Source organism: Hippoglossus stenolepis, chromosome 23 (assembly GCF_022539355.2).
Source record: "Hippoglossus stenolepis isolate QCI-W04-F060 chromosome 23, HSTE1.2, whole genome shotgun sequence".
In the NCBI taxonomy this organism is placed as follows: domain Eukaryota; kingdom Metazoa; phylum Chordata; class Actinopteri; order Pleuronectiformes; family Pleuronectidae; genus Hippoglossus; species Hippoglossus stenolepis.
This window is the reverse complement of record NC_061505.1, coordinates 7,582,137-7,597,850: the sequence shown is the minus strand read 5'-3', so window position 1 is coordinate 7,597,850 and position 15,714 is coordinate 7,582,137. Positions and strand designations below refer to the sequence as shown.

The following is a 15,714-nucleotide window of genomic DNA, read 5'->3' as shown; positions in this document are numbered from 1 at the left end:
TTGAAGTCAAAGATGTAAATGGAATCATTAAACAAGAGTCAAGAGTTCGGTTTTAATAGCCGCGCAATAAATTTCCCCGTTTCATCGTCGTCGTTAATTAATGACATATCACTGAAATCCGTGGCGAAGAGAATGAGAAATGAAGGTGAAGGGGGGGGGTGTTGGAAAACATTTTGTGGAGATGCCTACACGTGCTGCCGCGGTGACACTTTCTGTCAATTCCCCATGAAAGACCATGACTTGCTTTTGTGTCACTTTTTTCTAATATATCGCTCATTCACTCCATCTCTGCGCTTACACCCTTCAAAAGCAAATTCTACAACCTCCTGCGAGTTCTGTGTGCTGCGAGTACAAAGCTTACCCACTCCGACCTTGTACTTCGGCACATCTCGTCTTTTTTTCCACCGTAGAAATGAAAACAGCCCCCCCCTTTTAGCGTTTAGCGGAGCAGCCGCTGAGATGTGTGCCGAGGCGCCGTGTCAACGGGACGCGTCTTGGCACATTTTTCACCCGCAGGTAGACAACATGTTTAATCTTAGGAGATTACAAGGGGAAGGAAGCCTCTGTTTTCACTGTCTTCTTTCTTCTCCTGCTCCTCGGAGCGCTCAGCTTTTTTACCTCCCATCTGCGGCAAAGAACCTGTCAGCGCTGTGTCGGGCTCGTGGCCCATTACAGCGAAGGCAGCCTTCACATGCACTCTGTTTCCATTCGTGATGTATTCTGGGCCCAGACCTGTGGAAAAAGGAAAAACTGCACTGTCTAAATTATTGATTGTTCTTGTCCGTCAGACTTTTACAGTGGCCATTTTCTTTGTTGTTGTTGTGGTTTTAAAGGTAACTTTGTCAAATAAAATGTAAAGTTTTATTCAAATGTTTAGCCTTCTATGAATGTAGATATCATATGTTAAGAAAGACGGACATTTTCAATTCCCCCGGTCTCAGATAACCCGTAATGAGCAGAAATTAGCTTTCCCAAGCGGAGCCCACTATTGACCTGCTCCAGCTGTATTGCCTTGGTCTGGCTTTATCAGATTTGAGTACAAACCAGTTCACGTATAATTAGTTTACCTTGTGTGGTGTTGTAAATCATGCAGACTAGAAAACGTCATGTGGATGAAATAATGGACATGCAGTCATTATATGGATGACATAATTACTGCATTTCTTTTCTTTTTGGTTTTTCTTTCCCCTCAGGGCTGCCGCTGCCAATAATTAAAGCGGAGACATTTCTTTGTGTTTTTAGTGTTTAATACTTATTACTAAGAACTGCCACTTGGGTGGTTTAATGAAAGAAAAGAATGAATCCTTTTTTATGCTCCAATTATATATTATGTATGGAAAAGTAAAACTATAAAAGGCAGAAAATGTGGATTTTAATGTACATGTAAGACGTTCCGTGGTCTTTGCCTTACATGAAGTCAGATGCAATTAACCCCACTTGATCTGTTCATTGCACTCATTATTCGTTACTTCATTGTCATTGTTGCTAATTGCTTTAAGAATCAGACGCTAACTGAACTTATATAAGTTTGAGTCACAGCTTGGAATCATGACAATGGTGGCTGTGTTTGTATGTTGGTTGGTTCATGCACTGTAAAGTCCTGGCAATCCAAAACTAATTAATGTTACTAAGTTGTTTTCCATCCTTCATTTGTCTTGTTTTGACAGTTAGTGATCTCTTTGGCATTTCTCCGCTCAGGGTTTGAGGATAAGACTTCACATCGGAGAAGACTGAGCTGCACATTGAAACATTATTTCTGTTTCATTCATGAGTTGCTGCTCTATCTATTGACATGTAATACCTGCCAATGTAACTCTGTACTTGTTTTTCCCCTATTTTGGCTCCTCAGTATTCCTGTGCCCAGGGCTTCTGCGCAGGGTGTACCAGAGCGAGCACCTGTTCGAATCTGACCACCAGTCCGGCGCCTGGTGCAAGGACCCTCTCCAAGCCTCTGATAAGATCTACTACATGCCGTGGACACCCTATCGCACCGACACATTGACTGAATATTCTTCCAAAGAGGACTTCATCGCGGGAAGGCCCACGACAACCTACAAGCTCCCACATCGCGTCGACGGAACCGGCTTCGTGGTGTACGACGGGGCGCTCTTTTTCAACAAGGAGCGCACGCGCAATATTGTCAAGTTTGACCTGCGGACTCGTATCAAGAGCGGCGAGGCCATTATCGCCAACGCCAACTACCATGACACGTCTCCGTACCGCTGGGGAGGGAAGTCAGACATCGACTTGGCCGTTGATGAAAACGGCCTTTGGGTGATCTATGCCACCGAGCAGAACAATGGGCGGATCGTCATCAGCCAGCTCAATCCGTACACGCTGCGCGTCGAGGGGACCTGGGACACGGCTTACGACAAGCGCTCCGCGTCCAACGCCTTCATGATTTGTGGAATCCTGTACGTGGTGAAGACGGTGTACGAGGACGATGACAACGAAGCGACGGGAAACAAGATCGACTACATCTACAACACAGAACTGAGCAAAGATGGGTTTCTGGACATCCCTTTCCCCAACTCCTACCAGTACATTGCCGCAGTGGATTATAATCCCAGAGACAACCTGCTGTACGTTTGGAACAACTACCACGTGGTGAAGTACTCTCTGGACTTCGGAGCGTTGGACAACAGACTCGGTAAGACCATTCATATTTATTCTTTCACCTGACATTCATAGTGTGCAATTTAGTGCTTCAGAGTTGGTGCATTGTGCTTAAGTGTGAAACATGGAGTGGAAATGAAAACACAATGTCAGACAGAGGTGTAAGACAAACTGGATACTAACCCAGAATTGACAAAAGAAGAAGCTGGATGCACGATGGTTTCATGTTTTCCATCCACCCCCCTCTTATGAGCATGATAGGGTTGTTTGTTTTGACTCATTATTGCCTGTAAGGAATTTCGTATTATTTAGTGCAAACATTCATTTTGACGTCAAGATGAACATATTTAGTTTTTGTGGTCAAATTTCAAGGTCACCGTGACCAGAAGCATGATATTAACCATAAGTCAGGCATACATTCATTATGACAACGTCCACTTTACAATGACCTTGAGAAAGACATGAGTATGCAGGAAGGTAACTCTAATTTGTTGTTTAGAGAGATGAAAATAGAAAACATGATCTGAAATAAGAAGTAGAACAAACACATATATGTTTGAATTAAAAAAGTCTATGACCGAGAGTTTCACGCCGCGATTCAGATTTCGTACTTCAGCCGCAAACTAAAGTCTTCTCCCCTCTCTAGCTGTTGGCTTTGCACAGAAACCTTCAACCCTTCAGCAGCCAGTGACTTCAAACTTCCCCAAAACTCTTTTGAAAAGTCTAATTTCTCCACTCCGTTGTTCTTTTTTTATACCTTGATGCTTGTGGGGAGGCATGAAATGGGGGGCAAACAGAACCTGTTTTGGCACAGAAGGGTGATTCTTTGTGCTATCTCATCAACAGCTCTAGTCAGAAATGTCACAAGTTATTTGACTGTGACGTCGCTACCTCTGCTTTCTCCTCGGGAGCTTTCTCTACCTGCCACTTGCGAGTTTAATTTGTTTCCCTTAGCTGGCTCTTACTCTACCCCGAATCTTTTTCTTTTTTTTCATACACCGACGTCCTGCTTCAACACACCCCATAATATTTTCATTCAGTCAGTGACCATGCTCGCGGTGTTTGGTTATTTGATGATACACTGCTTCACATAATATAATTTGTCGCAGTTAAAAAGAGGAAAATGCTGTTGTGTTGTGTCGCTTTCTCTATTAAATGATTATCCATCAACTTTTTTTTAACAGAGGCACACAATGATAACACCGATGCACATTTTTTTTTTTCGCATACAAATGCAAATTCTCCGCACCGAGACTTCCCGGTGAGATGTCGACTCGTGTGCTCGGCTTTTGTTTGCGCAGAATAGGCTGCCTTCCAAAGACTCTGCTGCATGAATGTAGATAATAAAACGCTGCATTAAGTGGATGGATGGAGTCAGAAAACAAATATAAACGTCAGATAAACAGAGTGATAAGGGAATGAAAGAGTGATTGAATGGACTCCGGGGTAATAAACCCTTTAGTTTGATCAACTCCCCCGGACCACATGCAGAAACAAAGGACGCGGACTTATTTCGGTTAAAGCAAGTTTTCAACAGCGCACGTTTTTCCTCTGTATTGTCTCATGAGGGCACTACTAATAAAACTGTGTCGATCAGCATCGCTGTCAACCACTTCACAGCAGACAAATATTATTTGTCATATTGTTTTTTTTTTTCTTTCTTCCTTTTATGTGCTTCTCCAATGAGAGCCTGTAACGATCTGAGAGCTAAATGTGACTAAGGCACACTAGACATATCTGTCAGAGGAAGTCACGACAACAAGGGGCTGCTGCGAGAGAGCCACACATATAGAGAAGTTGGGGATTTGGTGCAGATAGTCTTAAGTCTGACTGGAAGCAAGGATACTTAATCAGGAAAGGATTTTTTTCCCCCAGCAACTTCATAATCTGCTGTTGATGCAGGAACTCAGTGATTCTGACTAGATACACTAACATTATATGGGTTTAAAGCCAATGTAGTATTTTCCTTTCGCTGCACACGCGAGCTTCTGCAATTTGATCCAGTGTCATGATCACAGTGCCTGTTAACACTCCCGGAAAGGTGTCGTTCTCTCATCGCTCCAACACAGGCTCATTTCCACTCGGCGCTTCCACCTTTATGAGCATGCATGACCTGCCATACCAGTGGAGCATGGTACATGGGCAACAGAGCAGGAGAGACAAGGCCAGACCCACAGCTGGGGCCCGCTGCCGTATGCCCAAATCACACGGGCCAGGGCACAGCACATGCTACAGCGCATTAGGCAGGGGTAATGACATCTGGACTTCCAAACTCTCCTATTGTATCCCATTTTTAAGGATATAAATATGTATCTATTTTAGTGAATAATCTAGAATTCTTTCCCTGCCAATAAATGTCAATCAAATGTGTTGATATTCATGCAAAATACACTTTATTTCTGCATTTAAAATACCCCCTAAGAATCCTGTTCTAATCTGTATACTTGCTGAAATCTTCCGACAGACAAGAGCCCAAAGAGCCTGTTTTCAAGGACAGATGATCTATGCCCGCGAGTGCTTCCATGACAACTCCACTGATAATTAAATTCACTGAATTGGTGATAAAAAAAAATGTGCTGCACAGACTGCTGTTAGCAGGGAGATATATAAAAGCTCTCTTACCATCCAGGCCCCTTTTCATGATCGGATTCAGTGCCGAACATGCAAGGACAACTGAAATAAATTTCTCTGCTTTTCATAAAAGAAATCGCGCAGAGATGGCCGCATGATTCGTACAATCCTTGAATAGTCGGCAGCAAACGGGAAGATAAAGTTTATTTTTCAAAAAATGTGTCAATAAATGGAAACCTTGCAAACTAAAGTCACAGTGATGTCGAATTTCCAGCAGTTGAGGAAATGTCGTTTCGTGACTGTTCACGACCTCGTTCTGCAAATCATCACTTTCACCTCTTCCACCACAATCCCCTTCTGCTTGTGTAGCTTCTCACATTAATGCTTTGCACGCGACGCCCTAACTTTACCTGTCAGTCCCGCCACATGACGTCTCTCGGTACAGGCCATGTTTACCTCTAGCCTTGACTCCTGCGATGCCCTTCTACTAAGCCCCCCCTTCGAGCGCAGGGAAACTGTTACAGATGGTCCAGAATGCAGAAGCACGCCTGGTCTTCGATCAGCCTCAAAGGGCACATGTCACTCCAAACTTCACTGACCTCCACTGGCCACCTGTGGCCGCCACAATCAAATTCAAGTACTTTGCGCTTCCCCCGCTGAGTGACTTATGGCTTTTCAACCGTCTATTTGAACAAGTCCTTCTCTCCAAGGAAAGTCGGCCAACTTAGTCCAGAACACTTTTGTTTTTGGTTCCCTGAGGGTGGAACGAGATATTAAAGGTGTCCCTCTCTACCTTCGAGAACCTCTAAAGGTGGAAGGTTCTCACCTCTACCCAGAGCACCTCCTCTCCCGTCACCCTCTAACATCCCAACATGCCTAACTCAAACTTACCGTCCCTACTTTTTGGTGCACCTCTTCACCTGGTCTCCAGCACTTCTTTTATCCAACAGCTTCAACACGTGGTACCTACTCCCAAGGTCCCCAACTGTACTGGAGCTTTAGTGCCGCGCTCAGTTGCAAGTCGCTTCCGATAAAAGTGTCTGCCAAATGAATAAATTCAAATGTCATGTAAGTTGCATGATGCCAAGAGTCAAGATATGAAGCGGCGGACTTGCTACCAGGAAATCACCCTTGGAAAAATGAGTCCTGTTCCATCAAAACCAATACAGCAAATCACTTTAACTGTTTCCTCCTAAAAGCACGTCACTGCTCACCAAAACCATCTGCAATTTAAATATGTAGATCACGCTCAGTGTCTCAGGTCAACAAGCCGTCTACGGCAGATAAATCTCTCAAGAAGTATCTCAAAATGTGCAACGTGCTTATTGCGGTCAGCCTACTGATGTTAATAAAACACCTTATACATACTGTAAAGAAACTTCTTCCTCCAAATATCTTTAAATACCATATGTTTATAAAATAATATATACTTGTTGTATCTACTCATCTCCAATAGTTAGCTGTCTTACATATTCATACCTATGCAATGAGATACATTTTTTGAATTTGGAGAACAGTGCTTTTATTAGATAGTTACTAAGTATTGCTCTAATTGAAGTAATGTAGTCAGGATTGGAAAAGTCAGATTTGTTCATTTCTGGTATCTGTGACAAAAACTTAAATCAGACAAGATGCAGGGGGCGGCTGGATGTCGAAGTGTAGATGAACCGTATGAATGTGTGTGTGAATTTGTGAAAAACTGTACTGTGAAACACTTTGAATGGTCACCAACACCACAAAAGCGCTATATAAATCCAGACCAGTTACCATTTACTTGTGCTTGCAGTTCCTAAGCTTCTAGGTTCATTGCTACATGCAGTAGCTTTCCTTAAACTTGACTTGAGAAATTACCCCTGGCCAAACTAAGCCGTCACTTGGAGCATTGGACACTGACTCCACAGGACTGCAAAGAAATAGGCAGCAACATGAGAAAATGTGATGTTGCACTCTAAGGCACGAGCATATTATTATACTAACTACAATATTTGTGTTTACAGCTTATAGATGTATATATATTCAGCGATTTATATAATTCAATTCCATCCGGTGTTTACAGAATACAGTGGCTATTAGTGTGTTGATACTCCTCCACAGTGTGAGGCGATCCCTTCTTCTCCGGTTTCAGCGAGACAAATGTCTGATGCCTGACTCGGCTGCTGCAGGAGTGATTCTTTTGTTGACTCATAATTGGGGCATGGGATGCGGCACAGCGGGTGTCATGGATACACACTCACTGTCTGGTTGGTAGCTCTTTAATTTTGCCACATGTTTCCATCTGGCCAAAGGCACAGTGCCAGGCCCTGCCAGGGTGCGGAGTAAGCCCGCAGACGACCTTCATGCCGCAGCAGCCGCCGCTCTGGTCGTCTTGGCCCTGGGTTGGCAGTGCCTGACACATGCTAAATAGACAGAGGCCGTCTAAGCAGTAAATACGCGCTGGCAGAGTCTGGTGGAGATAATCTGAGTGTGACTCAGTTTCGCTGTTGACGGCGCAAACCGTCGTCCTTTTGGCTTTCGCTGCTTTCCGCGCCAGCCCTCCATTACCTGTCACGTCTGTTGATTGATGCACTTTGACGTGTTGTTATGCACATTCCGGCGCCGCATTTGCCGTGTGTTGTCACCAAACCTCGTCTTCCTTGATTACAAAGCTTTAAGGAATTTCTTGCTTTGTGAACTAAATGCTACTATTCCACAAAAAAAACTGTCTTACATGCTGCACGGAGCCCCTTTTGATGTCAAGGCTTAGGAATGTAGGCTACATGCTTATTTGCGGGGCTGCGCACTTATCACATGCCGGGTGCACCTCTCGCAGAGGGCAATTTTTTTTTTTTTTTTTGCAATGTGATGTGTGAGGCTTAGGATTATAGTTTAGAATGATTTTTTTCTACACACACACACACAGAAAGTTATGCACAAATGCACAGCTTTTTTTCTTGCAAACCCTTTAATGCTTCAACACAGTGGGGCTCTGTTAGTAATGCAGCTTTCGATTTTTTTTAGCATGGAAACAGAGAGAGCTTTGTCGGTGCTCCCGGCCTCTGAGCTGATTCCTTCATGTAAGAACAATTTCTGATGTATTGTAAAACTTGATCATCTCTTTAGTTGTGTTTTGCTGTTTTTAGTCGACTTTTGTTTTATCATCTCCATCAAGAGGGTTGTTTGTTTTGACCCATGGATTCGTGGGGGCCATTACATTTTGATCTGAATCCAGTTAAAGGGCCCAAAAAATATAAATTTACAGTTTTCAGATCTTTTTCTACAATATTTCCAGACTATTTAGTTATATTTTTATTTGGACTGTTTTTCTATCGTAAGAGCTAGAGACTCTGTTCTGGCCGAATGGTCGCACAACAATGTTTACAGTGACATATCTTAATGGACGGTGGGGAAACACTCATAATCATTAGCAGTGCAGCGCGGAGAACGTCCAGCTGCAGCTTCTAAATGTCCCTGTCGCCGCTTAAGATAACAAACATGCTGGTGGTGCTTGGCCTCGTCTGTGCTTCTCGGTTTGAATGCTCTCTGCGCGCCGCTGTTGGTACTTGTCAAAGATGGTTTGAGAGAGAGGAGCGGCCACTCTGCGATGCCACTGTACAACCGCAAGTGTTTCTGCAGTTCCAGCAAATCAAACAGAGTGAGATGTCTTTGCATCCATATCATATCAATACATTCAGCTGACGGACTTTAGGTCCATGAGCCGTTGCTATGAACTATGATCTAATCAACATTTAATTATTGTAAATGAAGTGTGCATGGATTGGACGTGTTATTTGCAGATATCCAATATCAGAAAAGATTCTGATTGGGGACCAAAGTAATCATGATGCTGAGCTTGTCATAGAGATTACTGTCAGCCATCTGTGATCCACTCCAGGAGACACTCGTGTAGGATTGATTGTCTTTGGCTAAATTGTGTATTATAGAATTGGTACTATTCCTTTTTTCTGATGTGGAATTTAAGTGAAACCTTTGTCCGTTTGAACAGAAAAGTGTCAGCATGTGAAATGTTAATTTTCTGTGAGTGATACCCTATTTATATATCGTCCCTCCTCATAAATAGCCATCCATCACTGGCCTTGCAAATTCCCAACCGACAATAAAACCCTGTTCATCCCTCCTGACATAAATGGGGAAAAAAACTTTCAAATCTGAATATTGTCCTCACGAAACCTGTGGAAATTATTACTAATGAGAATAATGAGGTTCATTTGTCTGCGTAATGAATTCCGATTTATTTTGTTTTTTTTACCTCTGTTTTCATTGTGCAGAGCCAAAATAATTCTTGCATCTGTGCTTCCCCAGTTTTCCCCCTTCACTCGTTTCCTCAAACACACCTGTTACTTCACACGAGTATCCTCACATAAGCCGATCAGCTGTGCCGTGTGTGATCTGAGCCCGTTTTTTGGCAGTGATTTCCAAACCTTTTCCAACTGATGAATATCAACTGATTGAACCAAAAAACAAACAAACAAACAAACAAACTGTGAGTAACTGCAGTCATGCTGTTGTGTGTGTGGGATCTTCTACCTCCTCTCTGCTCTTTTTCTACACCTGATATGTGTGTGTGTGTTAGTGTGTGTTAGTGTGTGTGTGTTTGGCTATTGCTTTCGCTGGAGCCCCCAAAATTGCCACATTAAATTTAACAGGCTTGGTGGCACACAAGCTCAGGGTAATTTATTTTGGCCAATCAGCCGAGTAAATCTGATTGGAGGCCTCTGAAGCATCTTTAACTCTCTTTATCACCGGTGTCAGAGTTTTCTCCGCGCAGCTTCGCCTCATCCATTTTGGCCCATTTCGGCTACTGGTTGACAGTGTTTTGAAAAAAAGCCTCACTCAAGGTTTGACTTGGCAAACGGTGACACCTGGGAGGAGGGTGTCTTCCCGCCTGGCGAGTCTGGAATCCCTTCTGCTCATGTGCTCGCACTCCTCTTCCCTCCCTTTGCTTTTTCCTGGTACATTTGACGATGTCTGGTCTTGTCAGTAGCCTGACAGACTCAGGTTTTGGCTGGAACGATAAAAAAATCCCAGTCCAATATTCCTCAGTTTCCTCAGTTGCTTTATATGGATTTGTTTGGGTTGTGAGTTTTTAATGCACCTGTACGTCAGCGTATGAATAGATGTTTAGATGCATGTCACCATTTGAGCTTCGAGGCTATCCAACATTATGCTAAATAATAAATACATCAAAATGGAATCAGGAAAAGCATCTTCAGCAAACGCTGGTGAGTTGAAATCTATGCGTGCACCTGTATTTATGTGTCTCTGGATGCATTTGCAGCAAGTGAATATACCCTCAGTACTTCACTGCAGTGCAAATGCAAGCGGGCTCCGCTTACATATCCTCTTTCACTTAACTTAAATACTCTCTGGGCTTGGGTCCACGTGTGCATACATATCAGCCGCGGTGCGTGCGTGCCTCCCGGTGCCGCGTGACCTCCACAGATGCCCTCTCGAGTCGCAGGCAGAGAGCCCGGGAATCAAAAAATTAATTGCTAAACAATGCATAGCTCCCATCCATTACGCTTCTCATCATGTCAGATGATATCGGAGCATTACCGGATGTCTGGCCGCATAATTTACCGCACCCTCCACCCACATCCCAGTTGTACTCTGTGATGGATTTGTGGGGCCGCCACAAAAGGCGCCATTAAACGACAGGACCTTTTATCATCGTTTTATTTTTCCAGCCGTTCTGCTCGGCTCACGAGGACACGTGTAGCGTTGTGGTGGGAAATAAACAACGGGGGAATTGAGGGTGAATCATGGCATCAGGGTACTGATGTAGTGAGATCTGCTGAAAATAGATGTTGAGCCAGAATAGTTCTCTTTTTGGTTTTGTTTCCTACGGTTAGAGTCACACTGGGACAAATCTTTTACTGTTATTTGTTTTTTGACCCTTCTCTTTTTGAAAAGGAAATACTTTATCAGAGTCAAACCTGCTGAAGGGTTTCCCTATAAAAAAAACAACATAAATTCACATTTCTGTAACTTGTTGTTTTTGGCTGTAGCTTCTTCTTCCTTCTGTTATTCATGCATCACATCTGCTCTCACACTCGTCTCAGCTTCCGAGATCGTTATCATGACAATTTGTGACACCACTAATTACTGTCTGGTTGGCAAAGGATTTTTTGAAAGTCTATTCCCACAGCAAAGGAAGTCATTTACTTTATTTTGCACAACAATCAGAAGAGTGTGTAATAGGTCAAGGAAATGCAGAAACTATAGACTCAGTATAGCGCAAGGACTGTGATTGAGAGGTAACTGCTTATGTGGCTTTGCTTGAAGATAAGAAAACATGTCGTAACTCTTTGGTCTGTGCAAAAACCAACGCATAAAATGACAAGTTGTGCAGGTTATGGCTGAAATCTATCAAGTTCAAGTTTGATGCATTTCAAATTCACATGCAAGTTAACACAGGGTCAACGGTGCAATTAAAAGTGTTGCACGATAAAGAAAAATGACATAGAAATATAAATATATGATTTATATTGACCTCCATGTTTCGAACCTCGAAACATTTTAGTCATGGTATTCAAAACTCTGCTATAAAGCTTGTAATGCATGAGAACAGCATCATTTCTCTAAATTTTATTTCAGAATTGTAACTTGAAGGTTTAATTGGAATATGTCAAACTGCCAAACATCTGTTAGCCCTGTGTGTCTAAAAGTGTTTGAGAATATGAGAAACTTTAATATTTGATGCTTAAACTACTCACAATGATGGAAATGGTTTCACTCTCTTGTATTTGCCTGCTGTGCAGAAGTCCTGACATCACAGCCAACTTTAAAAGAATTAGTCAATCGAGTTGCAAAGTGGGAGCAGCACCCTCGGTTCCAACAGCCAAATGAAACCAGTATACGAGTGTAATTTCTTTCTGAGCGACCCGTTAACAGCTGTGGCGATAAGTTTGTGCTCCGAGTCCACTTATTAAGTCTAAAAATACATGTCCCCCGCTCACTGAAATCCCATTTTCTATCCCTTTTAAACAGGCGCGTGTAAAGCAAACGTGTGACATCACACAAAGGCCGTCTAGTATTTTGTGAAGTCTGTGAAATAACCTCCTGATGCAACATGCATAAAGGTTCAAATACTAAAAATTAGGAGGTAATTGGGTTCAGCACGAGGCTGAAAGAGTCATTTTACCATCTGATGCTCGCCTCATTTTTACCCCCCGAAAGCCCTCTGCACCTCTTTTGATCTCCAGTCTGCAGACGTTCCTCGGAGCCGGCGAACCCGCTCCCGGTGCGGAAACGGCAAGTCATATTAAACCGGTTTCATTTCGTAACTAAATTTTTTCTTCCTTTCTTTTTTTTTTTCCTTTCTCCCGGTGCGAAGTAGAGTGGGCTTATCTAATTGTGGAAGCCACGAGCCCTGGGATACAGAGCGGGAGCGGGAGAGAGAGAGAGAAGCTAATTAGTTTGAAACGAATGCTTTGAAATGAAGCACAAAGCTCCGTGTGTGGTGGGAACAGACTTCATGCGTTTTGGTGAGGGGGGGGGGGATTTGTGTGTAATAGAAGTGGAGCGTGAATGATGAGTGGAGCTGGTGTTTCGGCGAGAGGAAGCACAGGATCACTCTTAAGGCCACTGGCTTGTGAAGCCTGAGCAGCTGATAGGTGACTCTTAGTAGTATTCGTTTTTTTCAAGTTCTTATTGCCAATGAGAAGGCATTGAATCTTAAAATTAAAATATAGACAATAAATAGTGATGCATCTACAGTCATATGTGTGGTCTCACTTTTGGTGTTGTCCTCTTTTGACCCCGGCCCATTAAAAAACTTGTGTGTTCAAATCTTTCCTGTAAGGTCACTCGCACGCCCCTCGGAGCATACCAAACACTTCAGCTAACTTTCTCTCTCTCTCCCTCTCTCTCTCCGTCCCTTTGGATCGGATGGGGCGAGCTAGCAAAGCAAAACAAAATGTCCTTGTGTTGTCTCCAAGGCGATAGTGCCTCCATACTGTGGCTGCTGTCGGCTCCTGCCTTTGCTTTTTTCTCCTCCTCCTCCTCCTCCTCCTCCTCCTTCTTCTTCTACTTTTTTTTTTCTCCGTGCCCATCTCGTGGAAAAGATATACAAGTTTGCTCAAGGACACATTCTTCTCTTCCACTTTCTCTCTCTCTCTCTCTCTCTCTCTGTCTCTTGTGAGTATTTGCAGGCATAGTTAACATGCTGTGTGTTAGATGGAGGACTCGGGAAAAAAAAATTTAAGAGCGGACTCAACAGGATCATCCGGAAGAATGGAATTACATTCTAGACATGTTTCCCAGTGACTCTGAATTAACCTCATGCTGGGTCGGCGATTTCCTCCAGTCGTATATTTCTCTGTAATGTAATATTACCCTCGGTGTTAAAGAAGGTGATGTGATAACTTTATTTAAAAGACATGAGTCTAGTCATTGACTTTGTGAGATGATTAACTTCAAAGGAAGATCGTGTGACGTTTGAAAGAAGAAACGGTACATGCTCGCTTTGCAAAATAAAAGGTTGATTTCTTAAGCAAATAGAAAGAAAAAAACGTTTTTGTTCATGGCACGACACTTAGAGTTGTTTTATTTGTTTTTTTATGTCATGTATTCATGCAATGTTGGTGGAAAAGGAAGAATAGAAACCCTCCATCAGTATCCTGGCAGTCACATCATTAAAAGTTGGGATCCGCTCCTTTCCACACAATTTAAACGGAAGAAGATTCCGATGTGTTCAATTAAGACAATTAAGGAAATTAGCTGCTTTTGCTGTGTTATGTACTGTTAGAGGTTTGTGAATGAGTTAAACTGGATGCATAGAGAATGTGTAGGTCTGTTTGAAGTAGCTGAATCAATCATATAAATGTTTCAGGTTGGATTCCGTGAAGATGTAATTGCTCCCATTTGTGCCTTTACAGCCATCTTCATTGTAGTTCATTACATCGAGTGGGAGATATCGCAGATGGCTGTTGATGTTGTTGCGGCCAGAGATTCCTCACATTCCTCACATATGCATGCTGCATTATTTAGGTTTGCTAATGTGAAATATAATCTTGGAAACTAAAGGGCAATTAAGTAGGTCATTATTTTCTGTAGTTACCAATTCTGTCCACAGTGGCTACTAAAATACGACTATAAAACTTTTTGCTGACTCTGCTGAGGAATGGAATGGGTCCGGAAGGAATATGTGTGTCTCTGAATTCCGTATGGTGTGTTTACATGTATGTCGGCAACATTGCTTAGATGTAGAAGAGAAGCATAATTAATTTGACCGTATATAGTTGCTTATATTAACTAACATAAGCCGTACAAGCTGTTAGTCATTTCAAACTAAAGCTAGGAGCAAAACCATGTGAATATATGTGGAGGAAATGTTTTTTATTCTTGCGTTAAAACCTATTCAGCTTTTAAACCCTTGATATTTTTTTATGAGAAAGAACTCTAATATCAAACTTGGTGTCTTCTTCATTAGTAAAACTGTGCCCCCTGCAGCACATGTCCCTGCACAGCTTTACTTTCTTACTTCTGCATAAATAAACATAAAAAAACACTGTCCCAATCAGAATCACACACTGTATCAGCCGCCCCGACCACCGCACTAATTCCCTTATCCTCACAGGGCCGTCTGCACACCTTTCGAGCCGCCCGTGACCTTCACTGACCTCAATATGAGCAAGAACCAGATTTCCATGAGGTGCTCTAATGGCCTCCTGTACGATATACGCTGTCAAAGCACCACCAGCTCATTTCAATTATACCCGAATGTGTCATGTTTGGAAATGATCACCGCTTCTCCTCTTTAACAATCGAACAAATTCCCCCGGCGTCCTCGACGATAACTCTCCCTCCTGTTTTTGCATGATCGCTGCGGGTTGAAGGATGGACCGGCCCGGCCGTGGCACAGATTGATGACGGTGTCTAATAGTGGTTAGAGGATGCAAATGGTGATGTCTTGTTGGCTGGTGGAAATGTTAAATGTCTATTTGAGCATAGATGTGATTTTTTGATTTTTTTTTAAAGCCCTGTTGATGGGTGGTGGTGTCAGTTTATGTTGGTTAATGAGGGTTTGTGACTGAGTGTGTGGCTGCCAGGGTGTGAATCTGCCTAATGCAAGTGTCTGCATCTGTTTACAACTGAATTAAAGCATCTTGCCTTCAACTTAGTTTGTTTCACACCTCACATTTCTCCTGCACACTGGGTTGATTAGTGTTTTTTGGGGGAAAGGGAACTGTGTAGCCTGCATTTAAGCCTCTGTGTGCTTTTACTTAACATCTCCCTTCAATGAGATTCACTGATGGAGCGCCTTCACAGGTGGGTCCAAGACACCCACAGGTCTAAAAAAAAACACATCAGACTATTTTGTTTGCAAGCGGAAAAAACAAATACTCAATCAGCCCGGGACTCTCGCTGCGGCGACCTATTTAATCAACCTTGCTGTCGTTGAATGCTGTTAAGCATTGAATGCATTGACTGCTGATGGCGGCGTGGTTTGTGTTATTACAGCCTCCGGCGTTGTGTTCCGTTTCCCAAACGGCGGCACTTATTTATGCTGTCTTATTTCGCCCGCTT

The 15,714-nt window shown here is 42.9% G+C and overlaps 1 protein-coding gene across 8 annotated transcripts in view; it reads left to right on the top strand.

Moving 5' to 3' along the window:
- The window catches only part of LOC118102439 (adhesion G protein-coupled receptor L3), a 202,458-nt gene that overhangs the window by 115,458 nt on the left and 71,286 nt on the right, over positions 1-15,714 (top strand). For 5 of the 8 annotated variants that reach the window (XM_035148604.2, XM_035148615.2, XM_035148614.2 and 2 more), the window contains one exon: positions 1,850-2,650. In XM_035148604.2, the coding sequence (XP_035004495.1) occupies positions 1,850-2,650 (801 nt within the window). Of the gene's footprint in view, positions 1-1,840; positions 2,651-15,714 lie in introns of all 8 variants that reach the window. The other 3 variants (XM_035148603.2, XM_035148608.2, XM_035148607.2) reach the window with 1 other exon arrangement.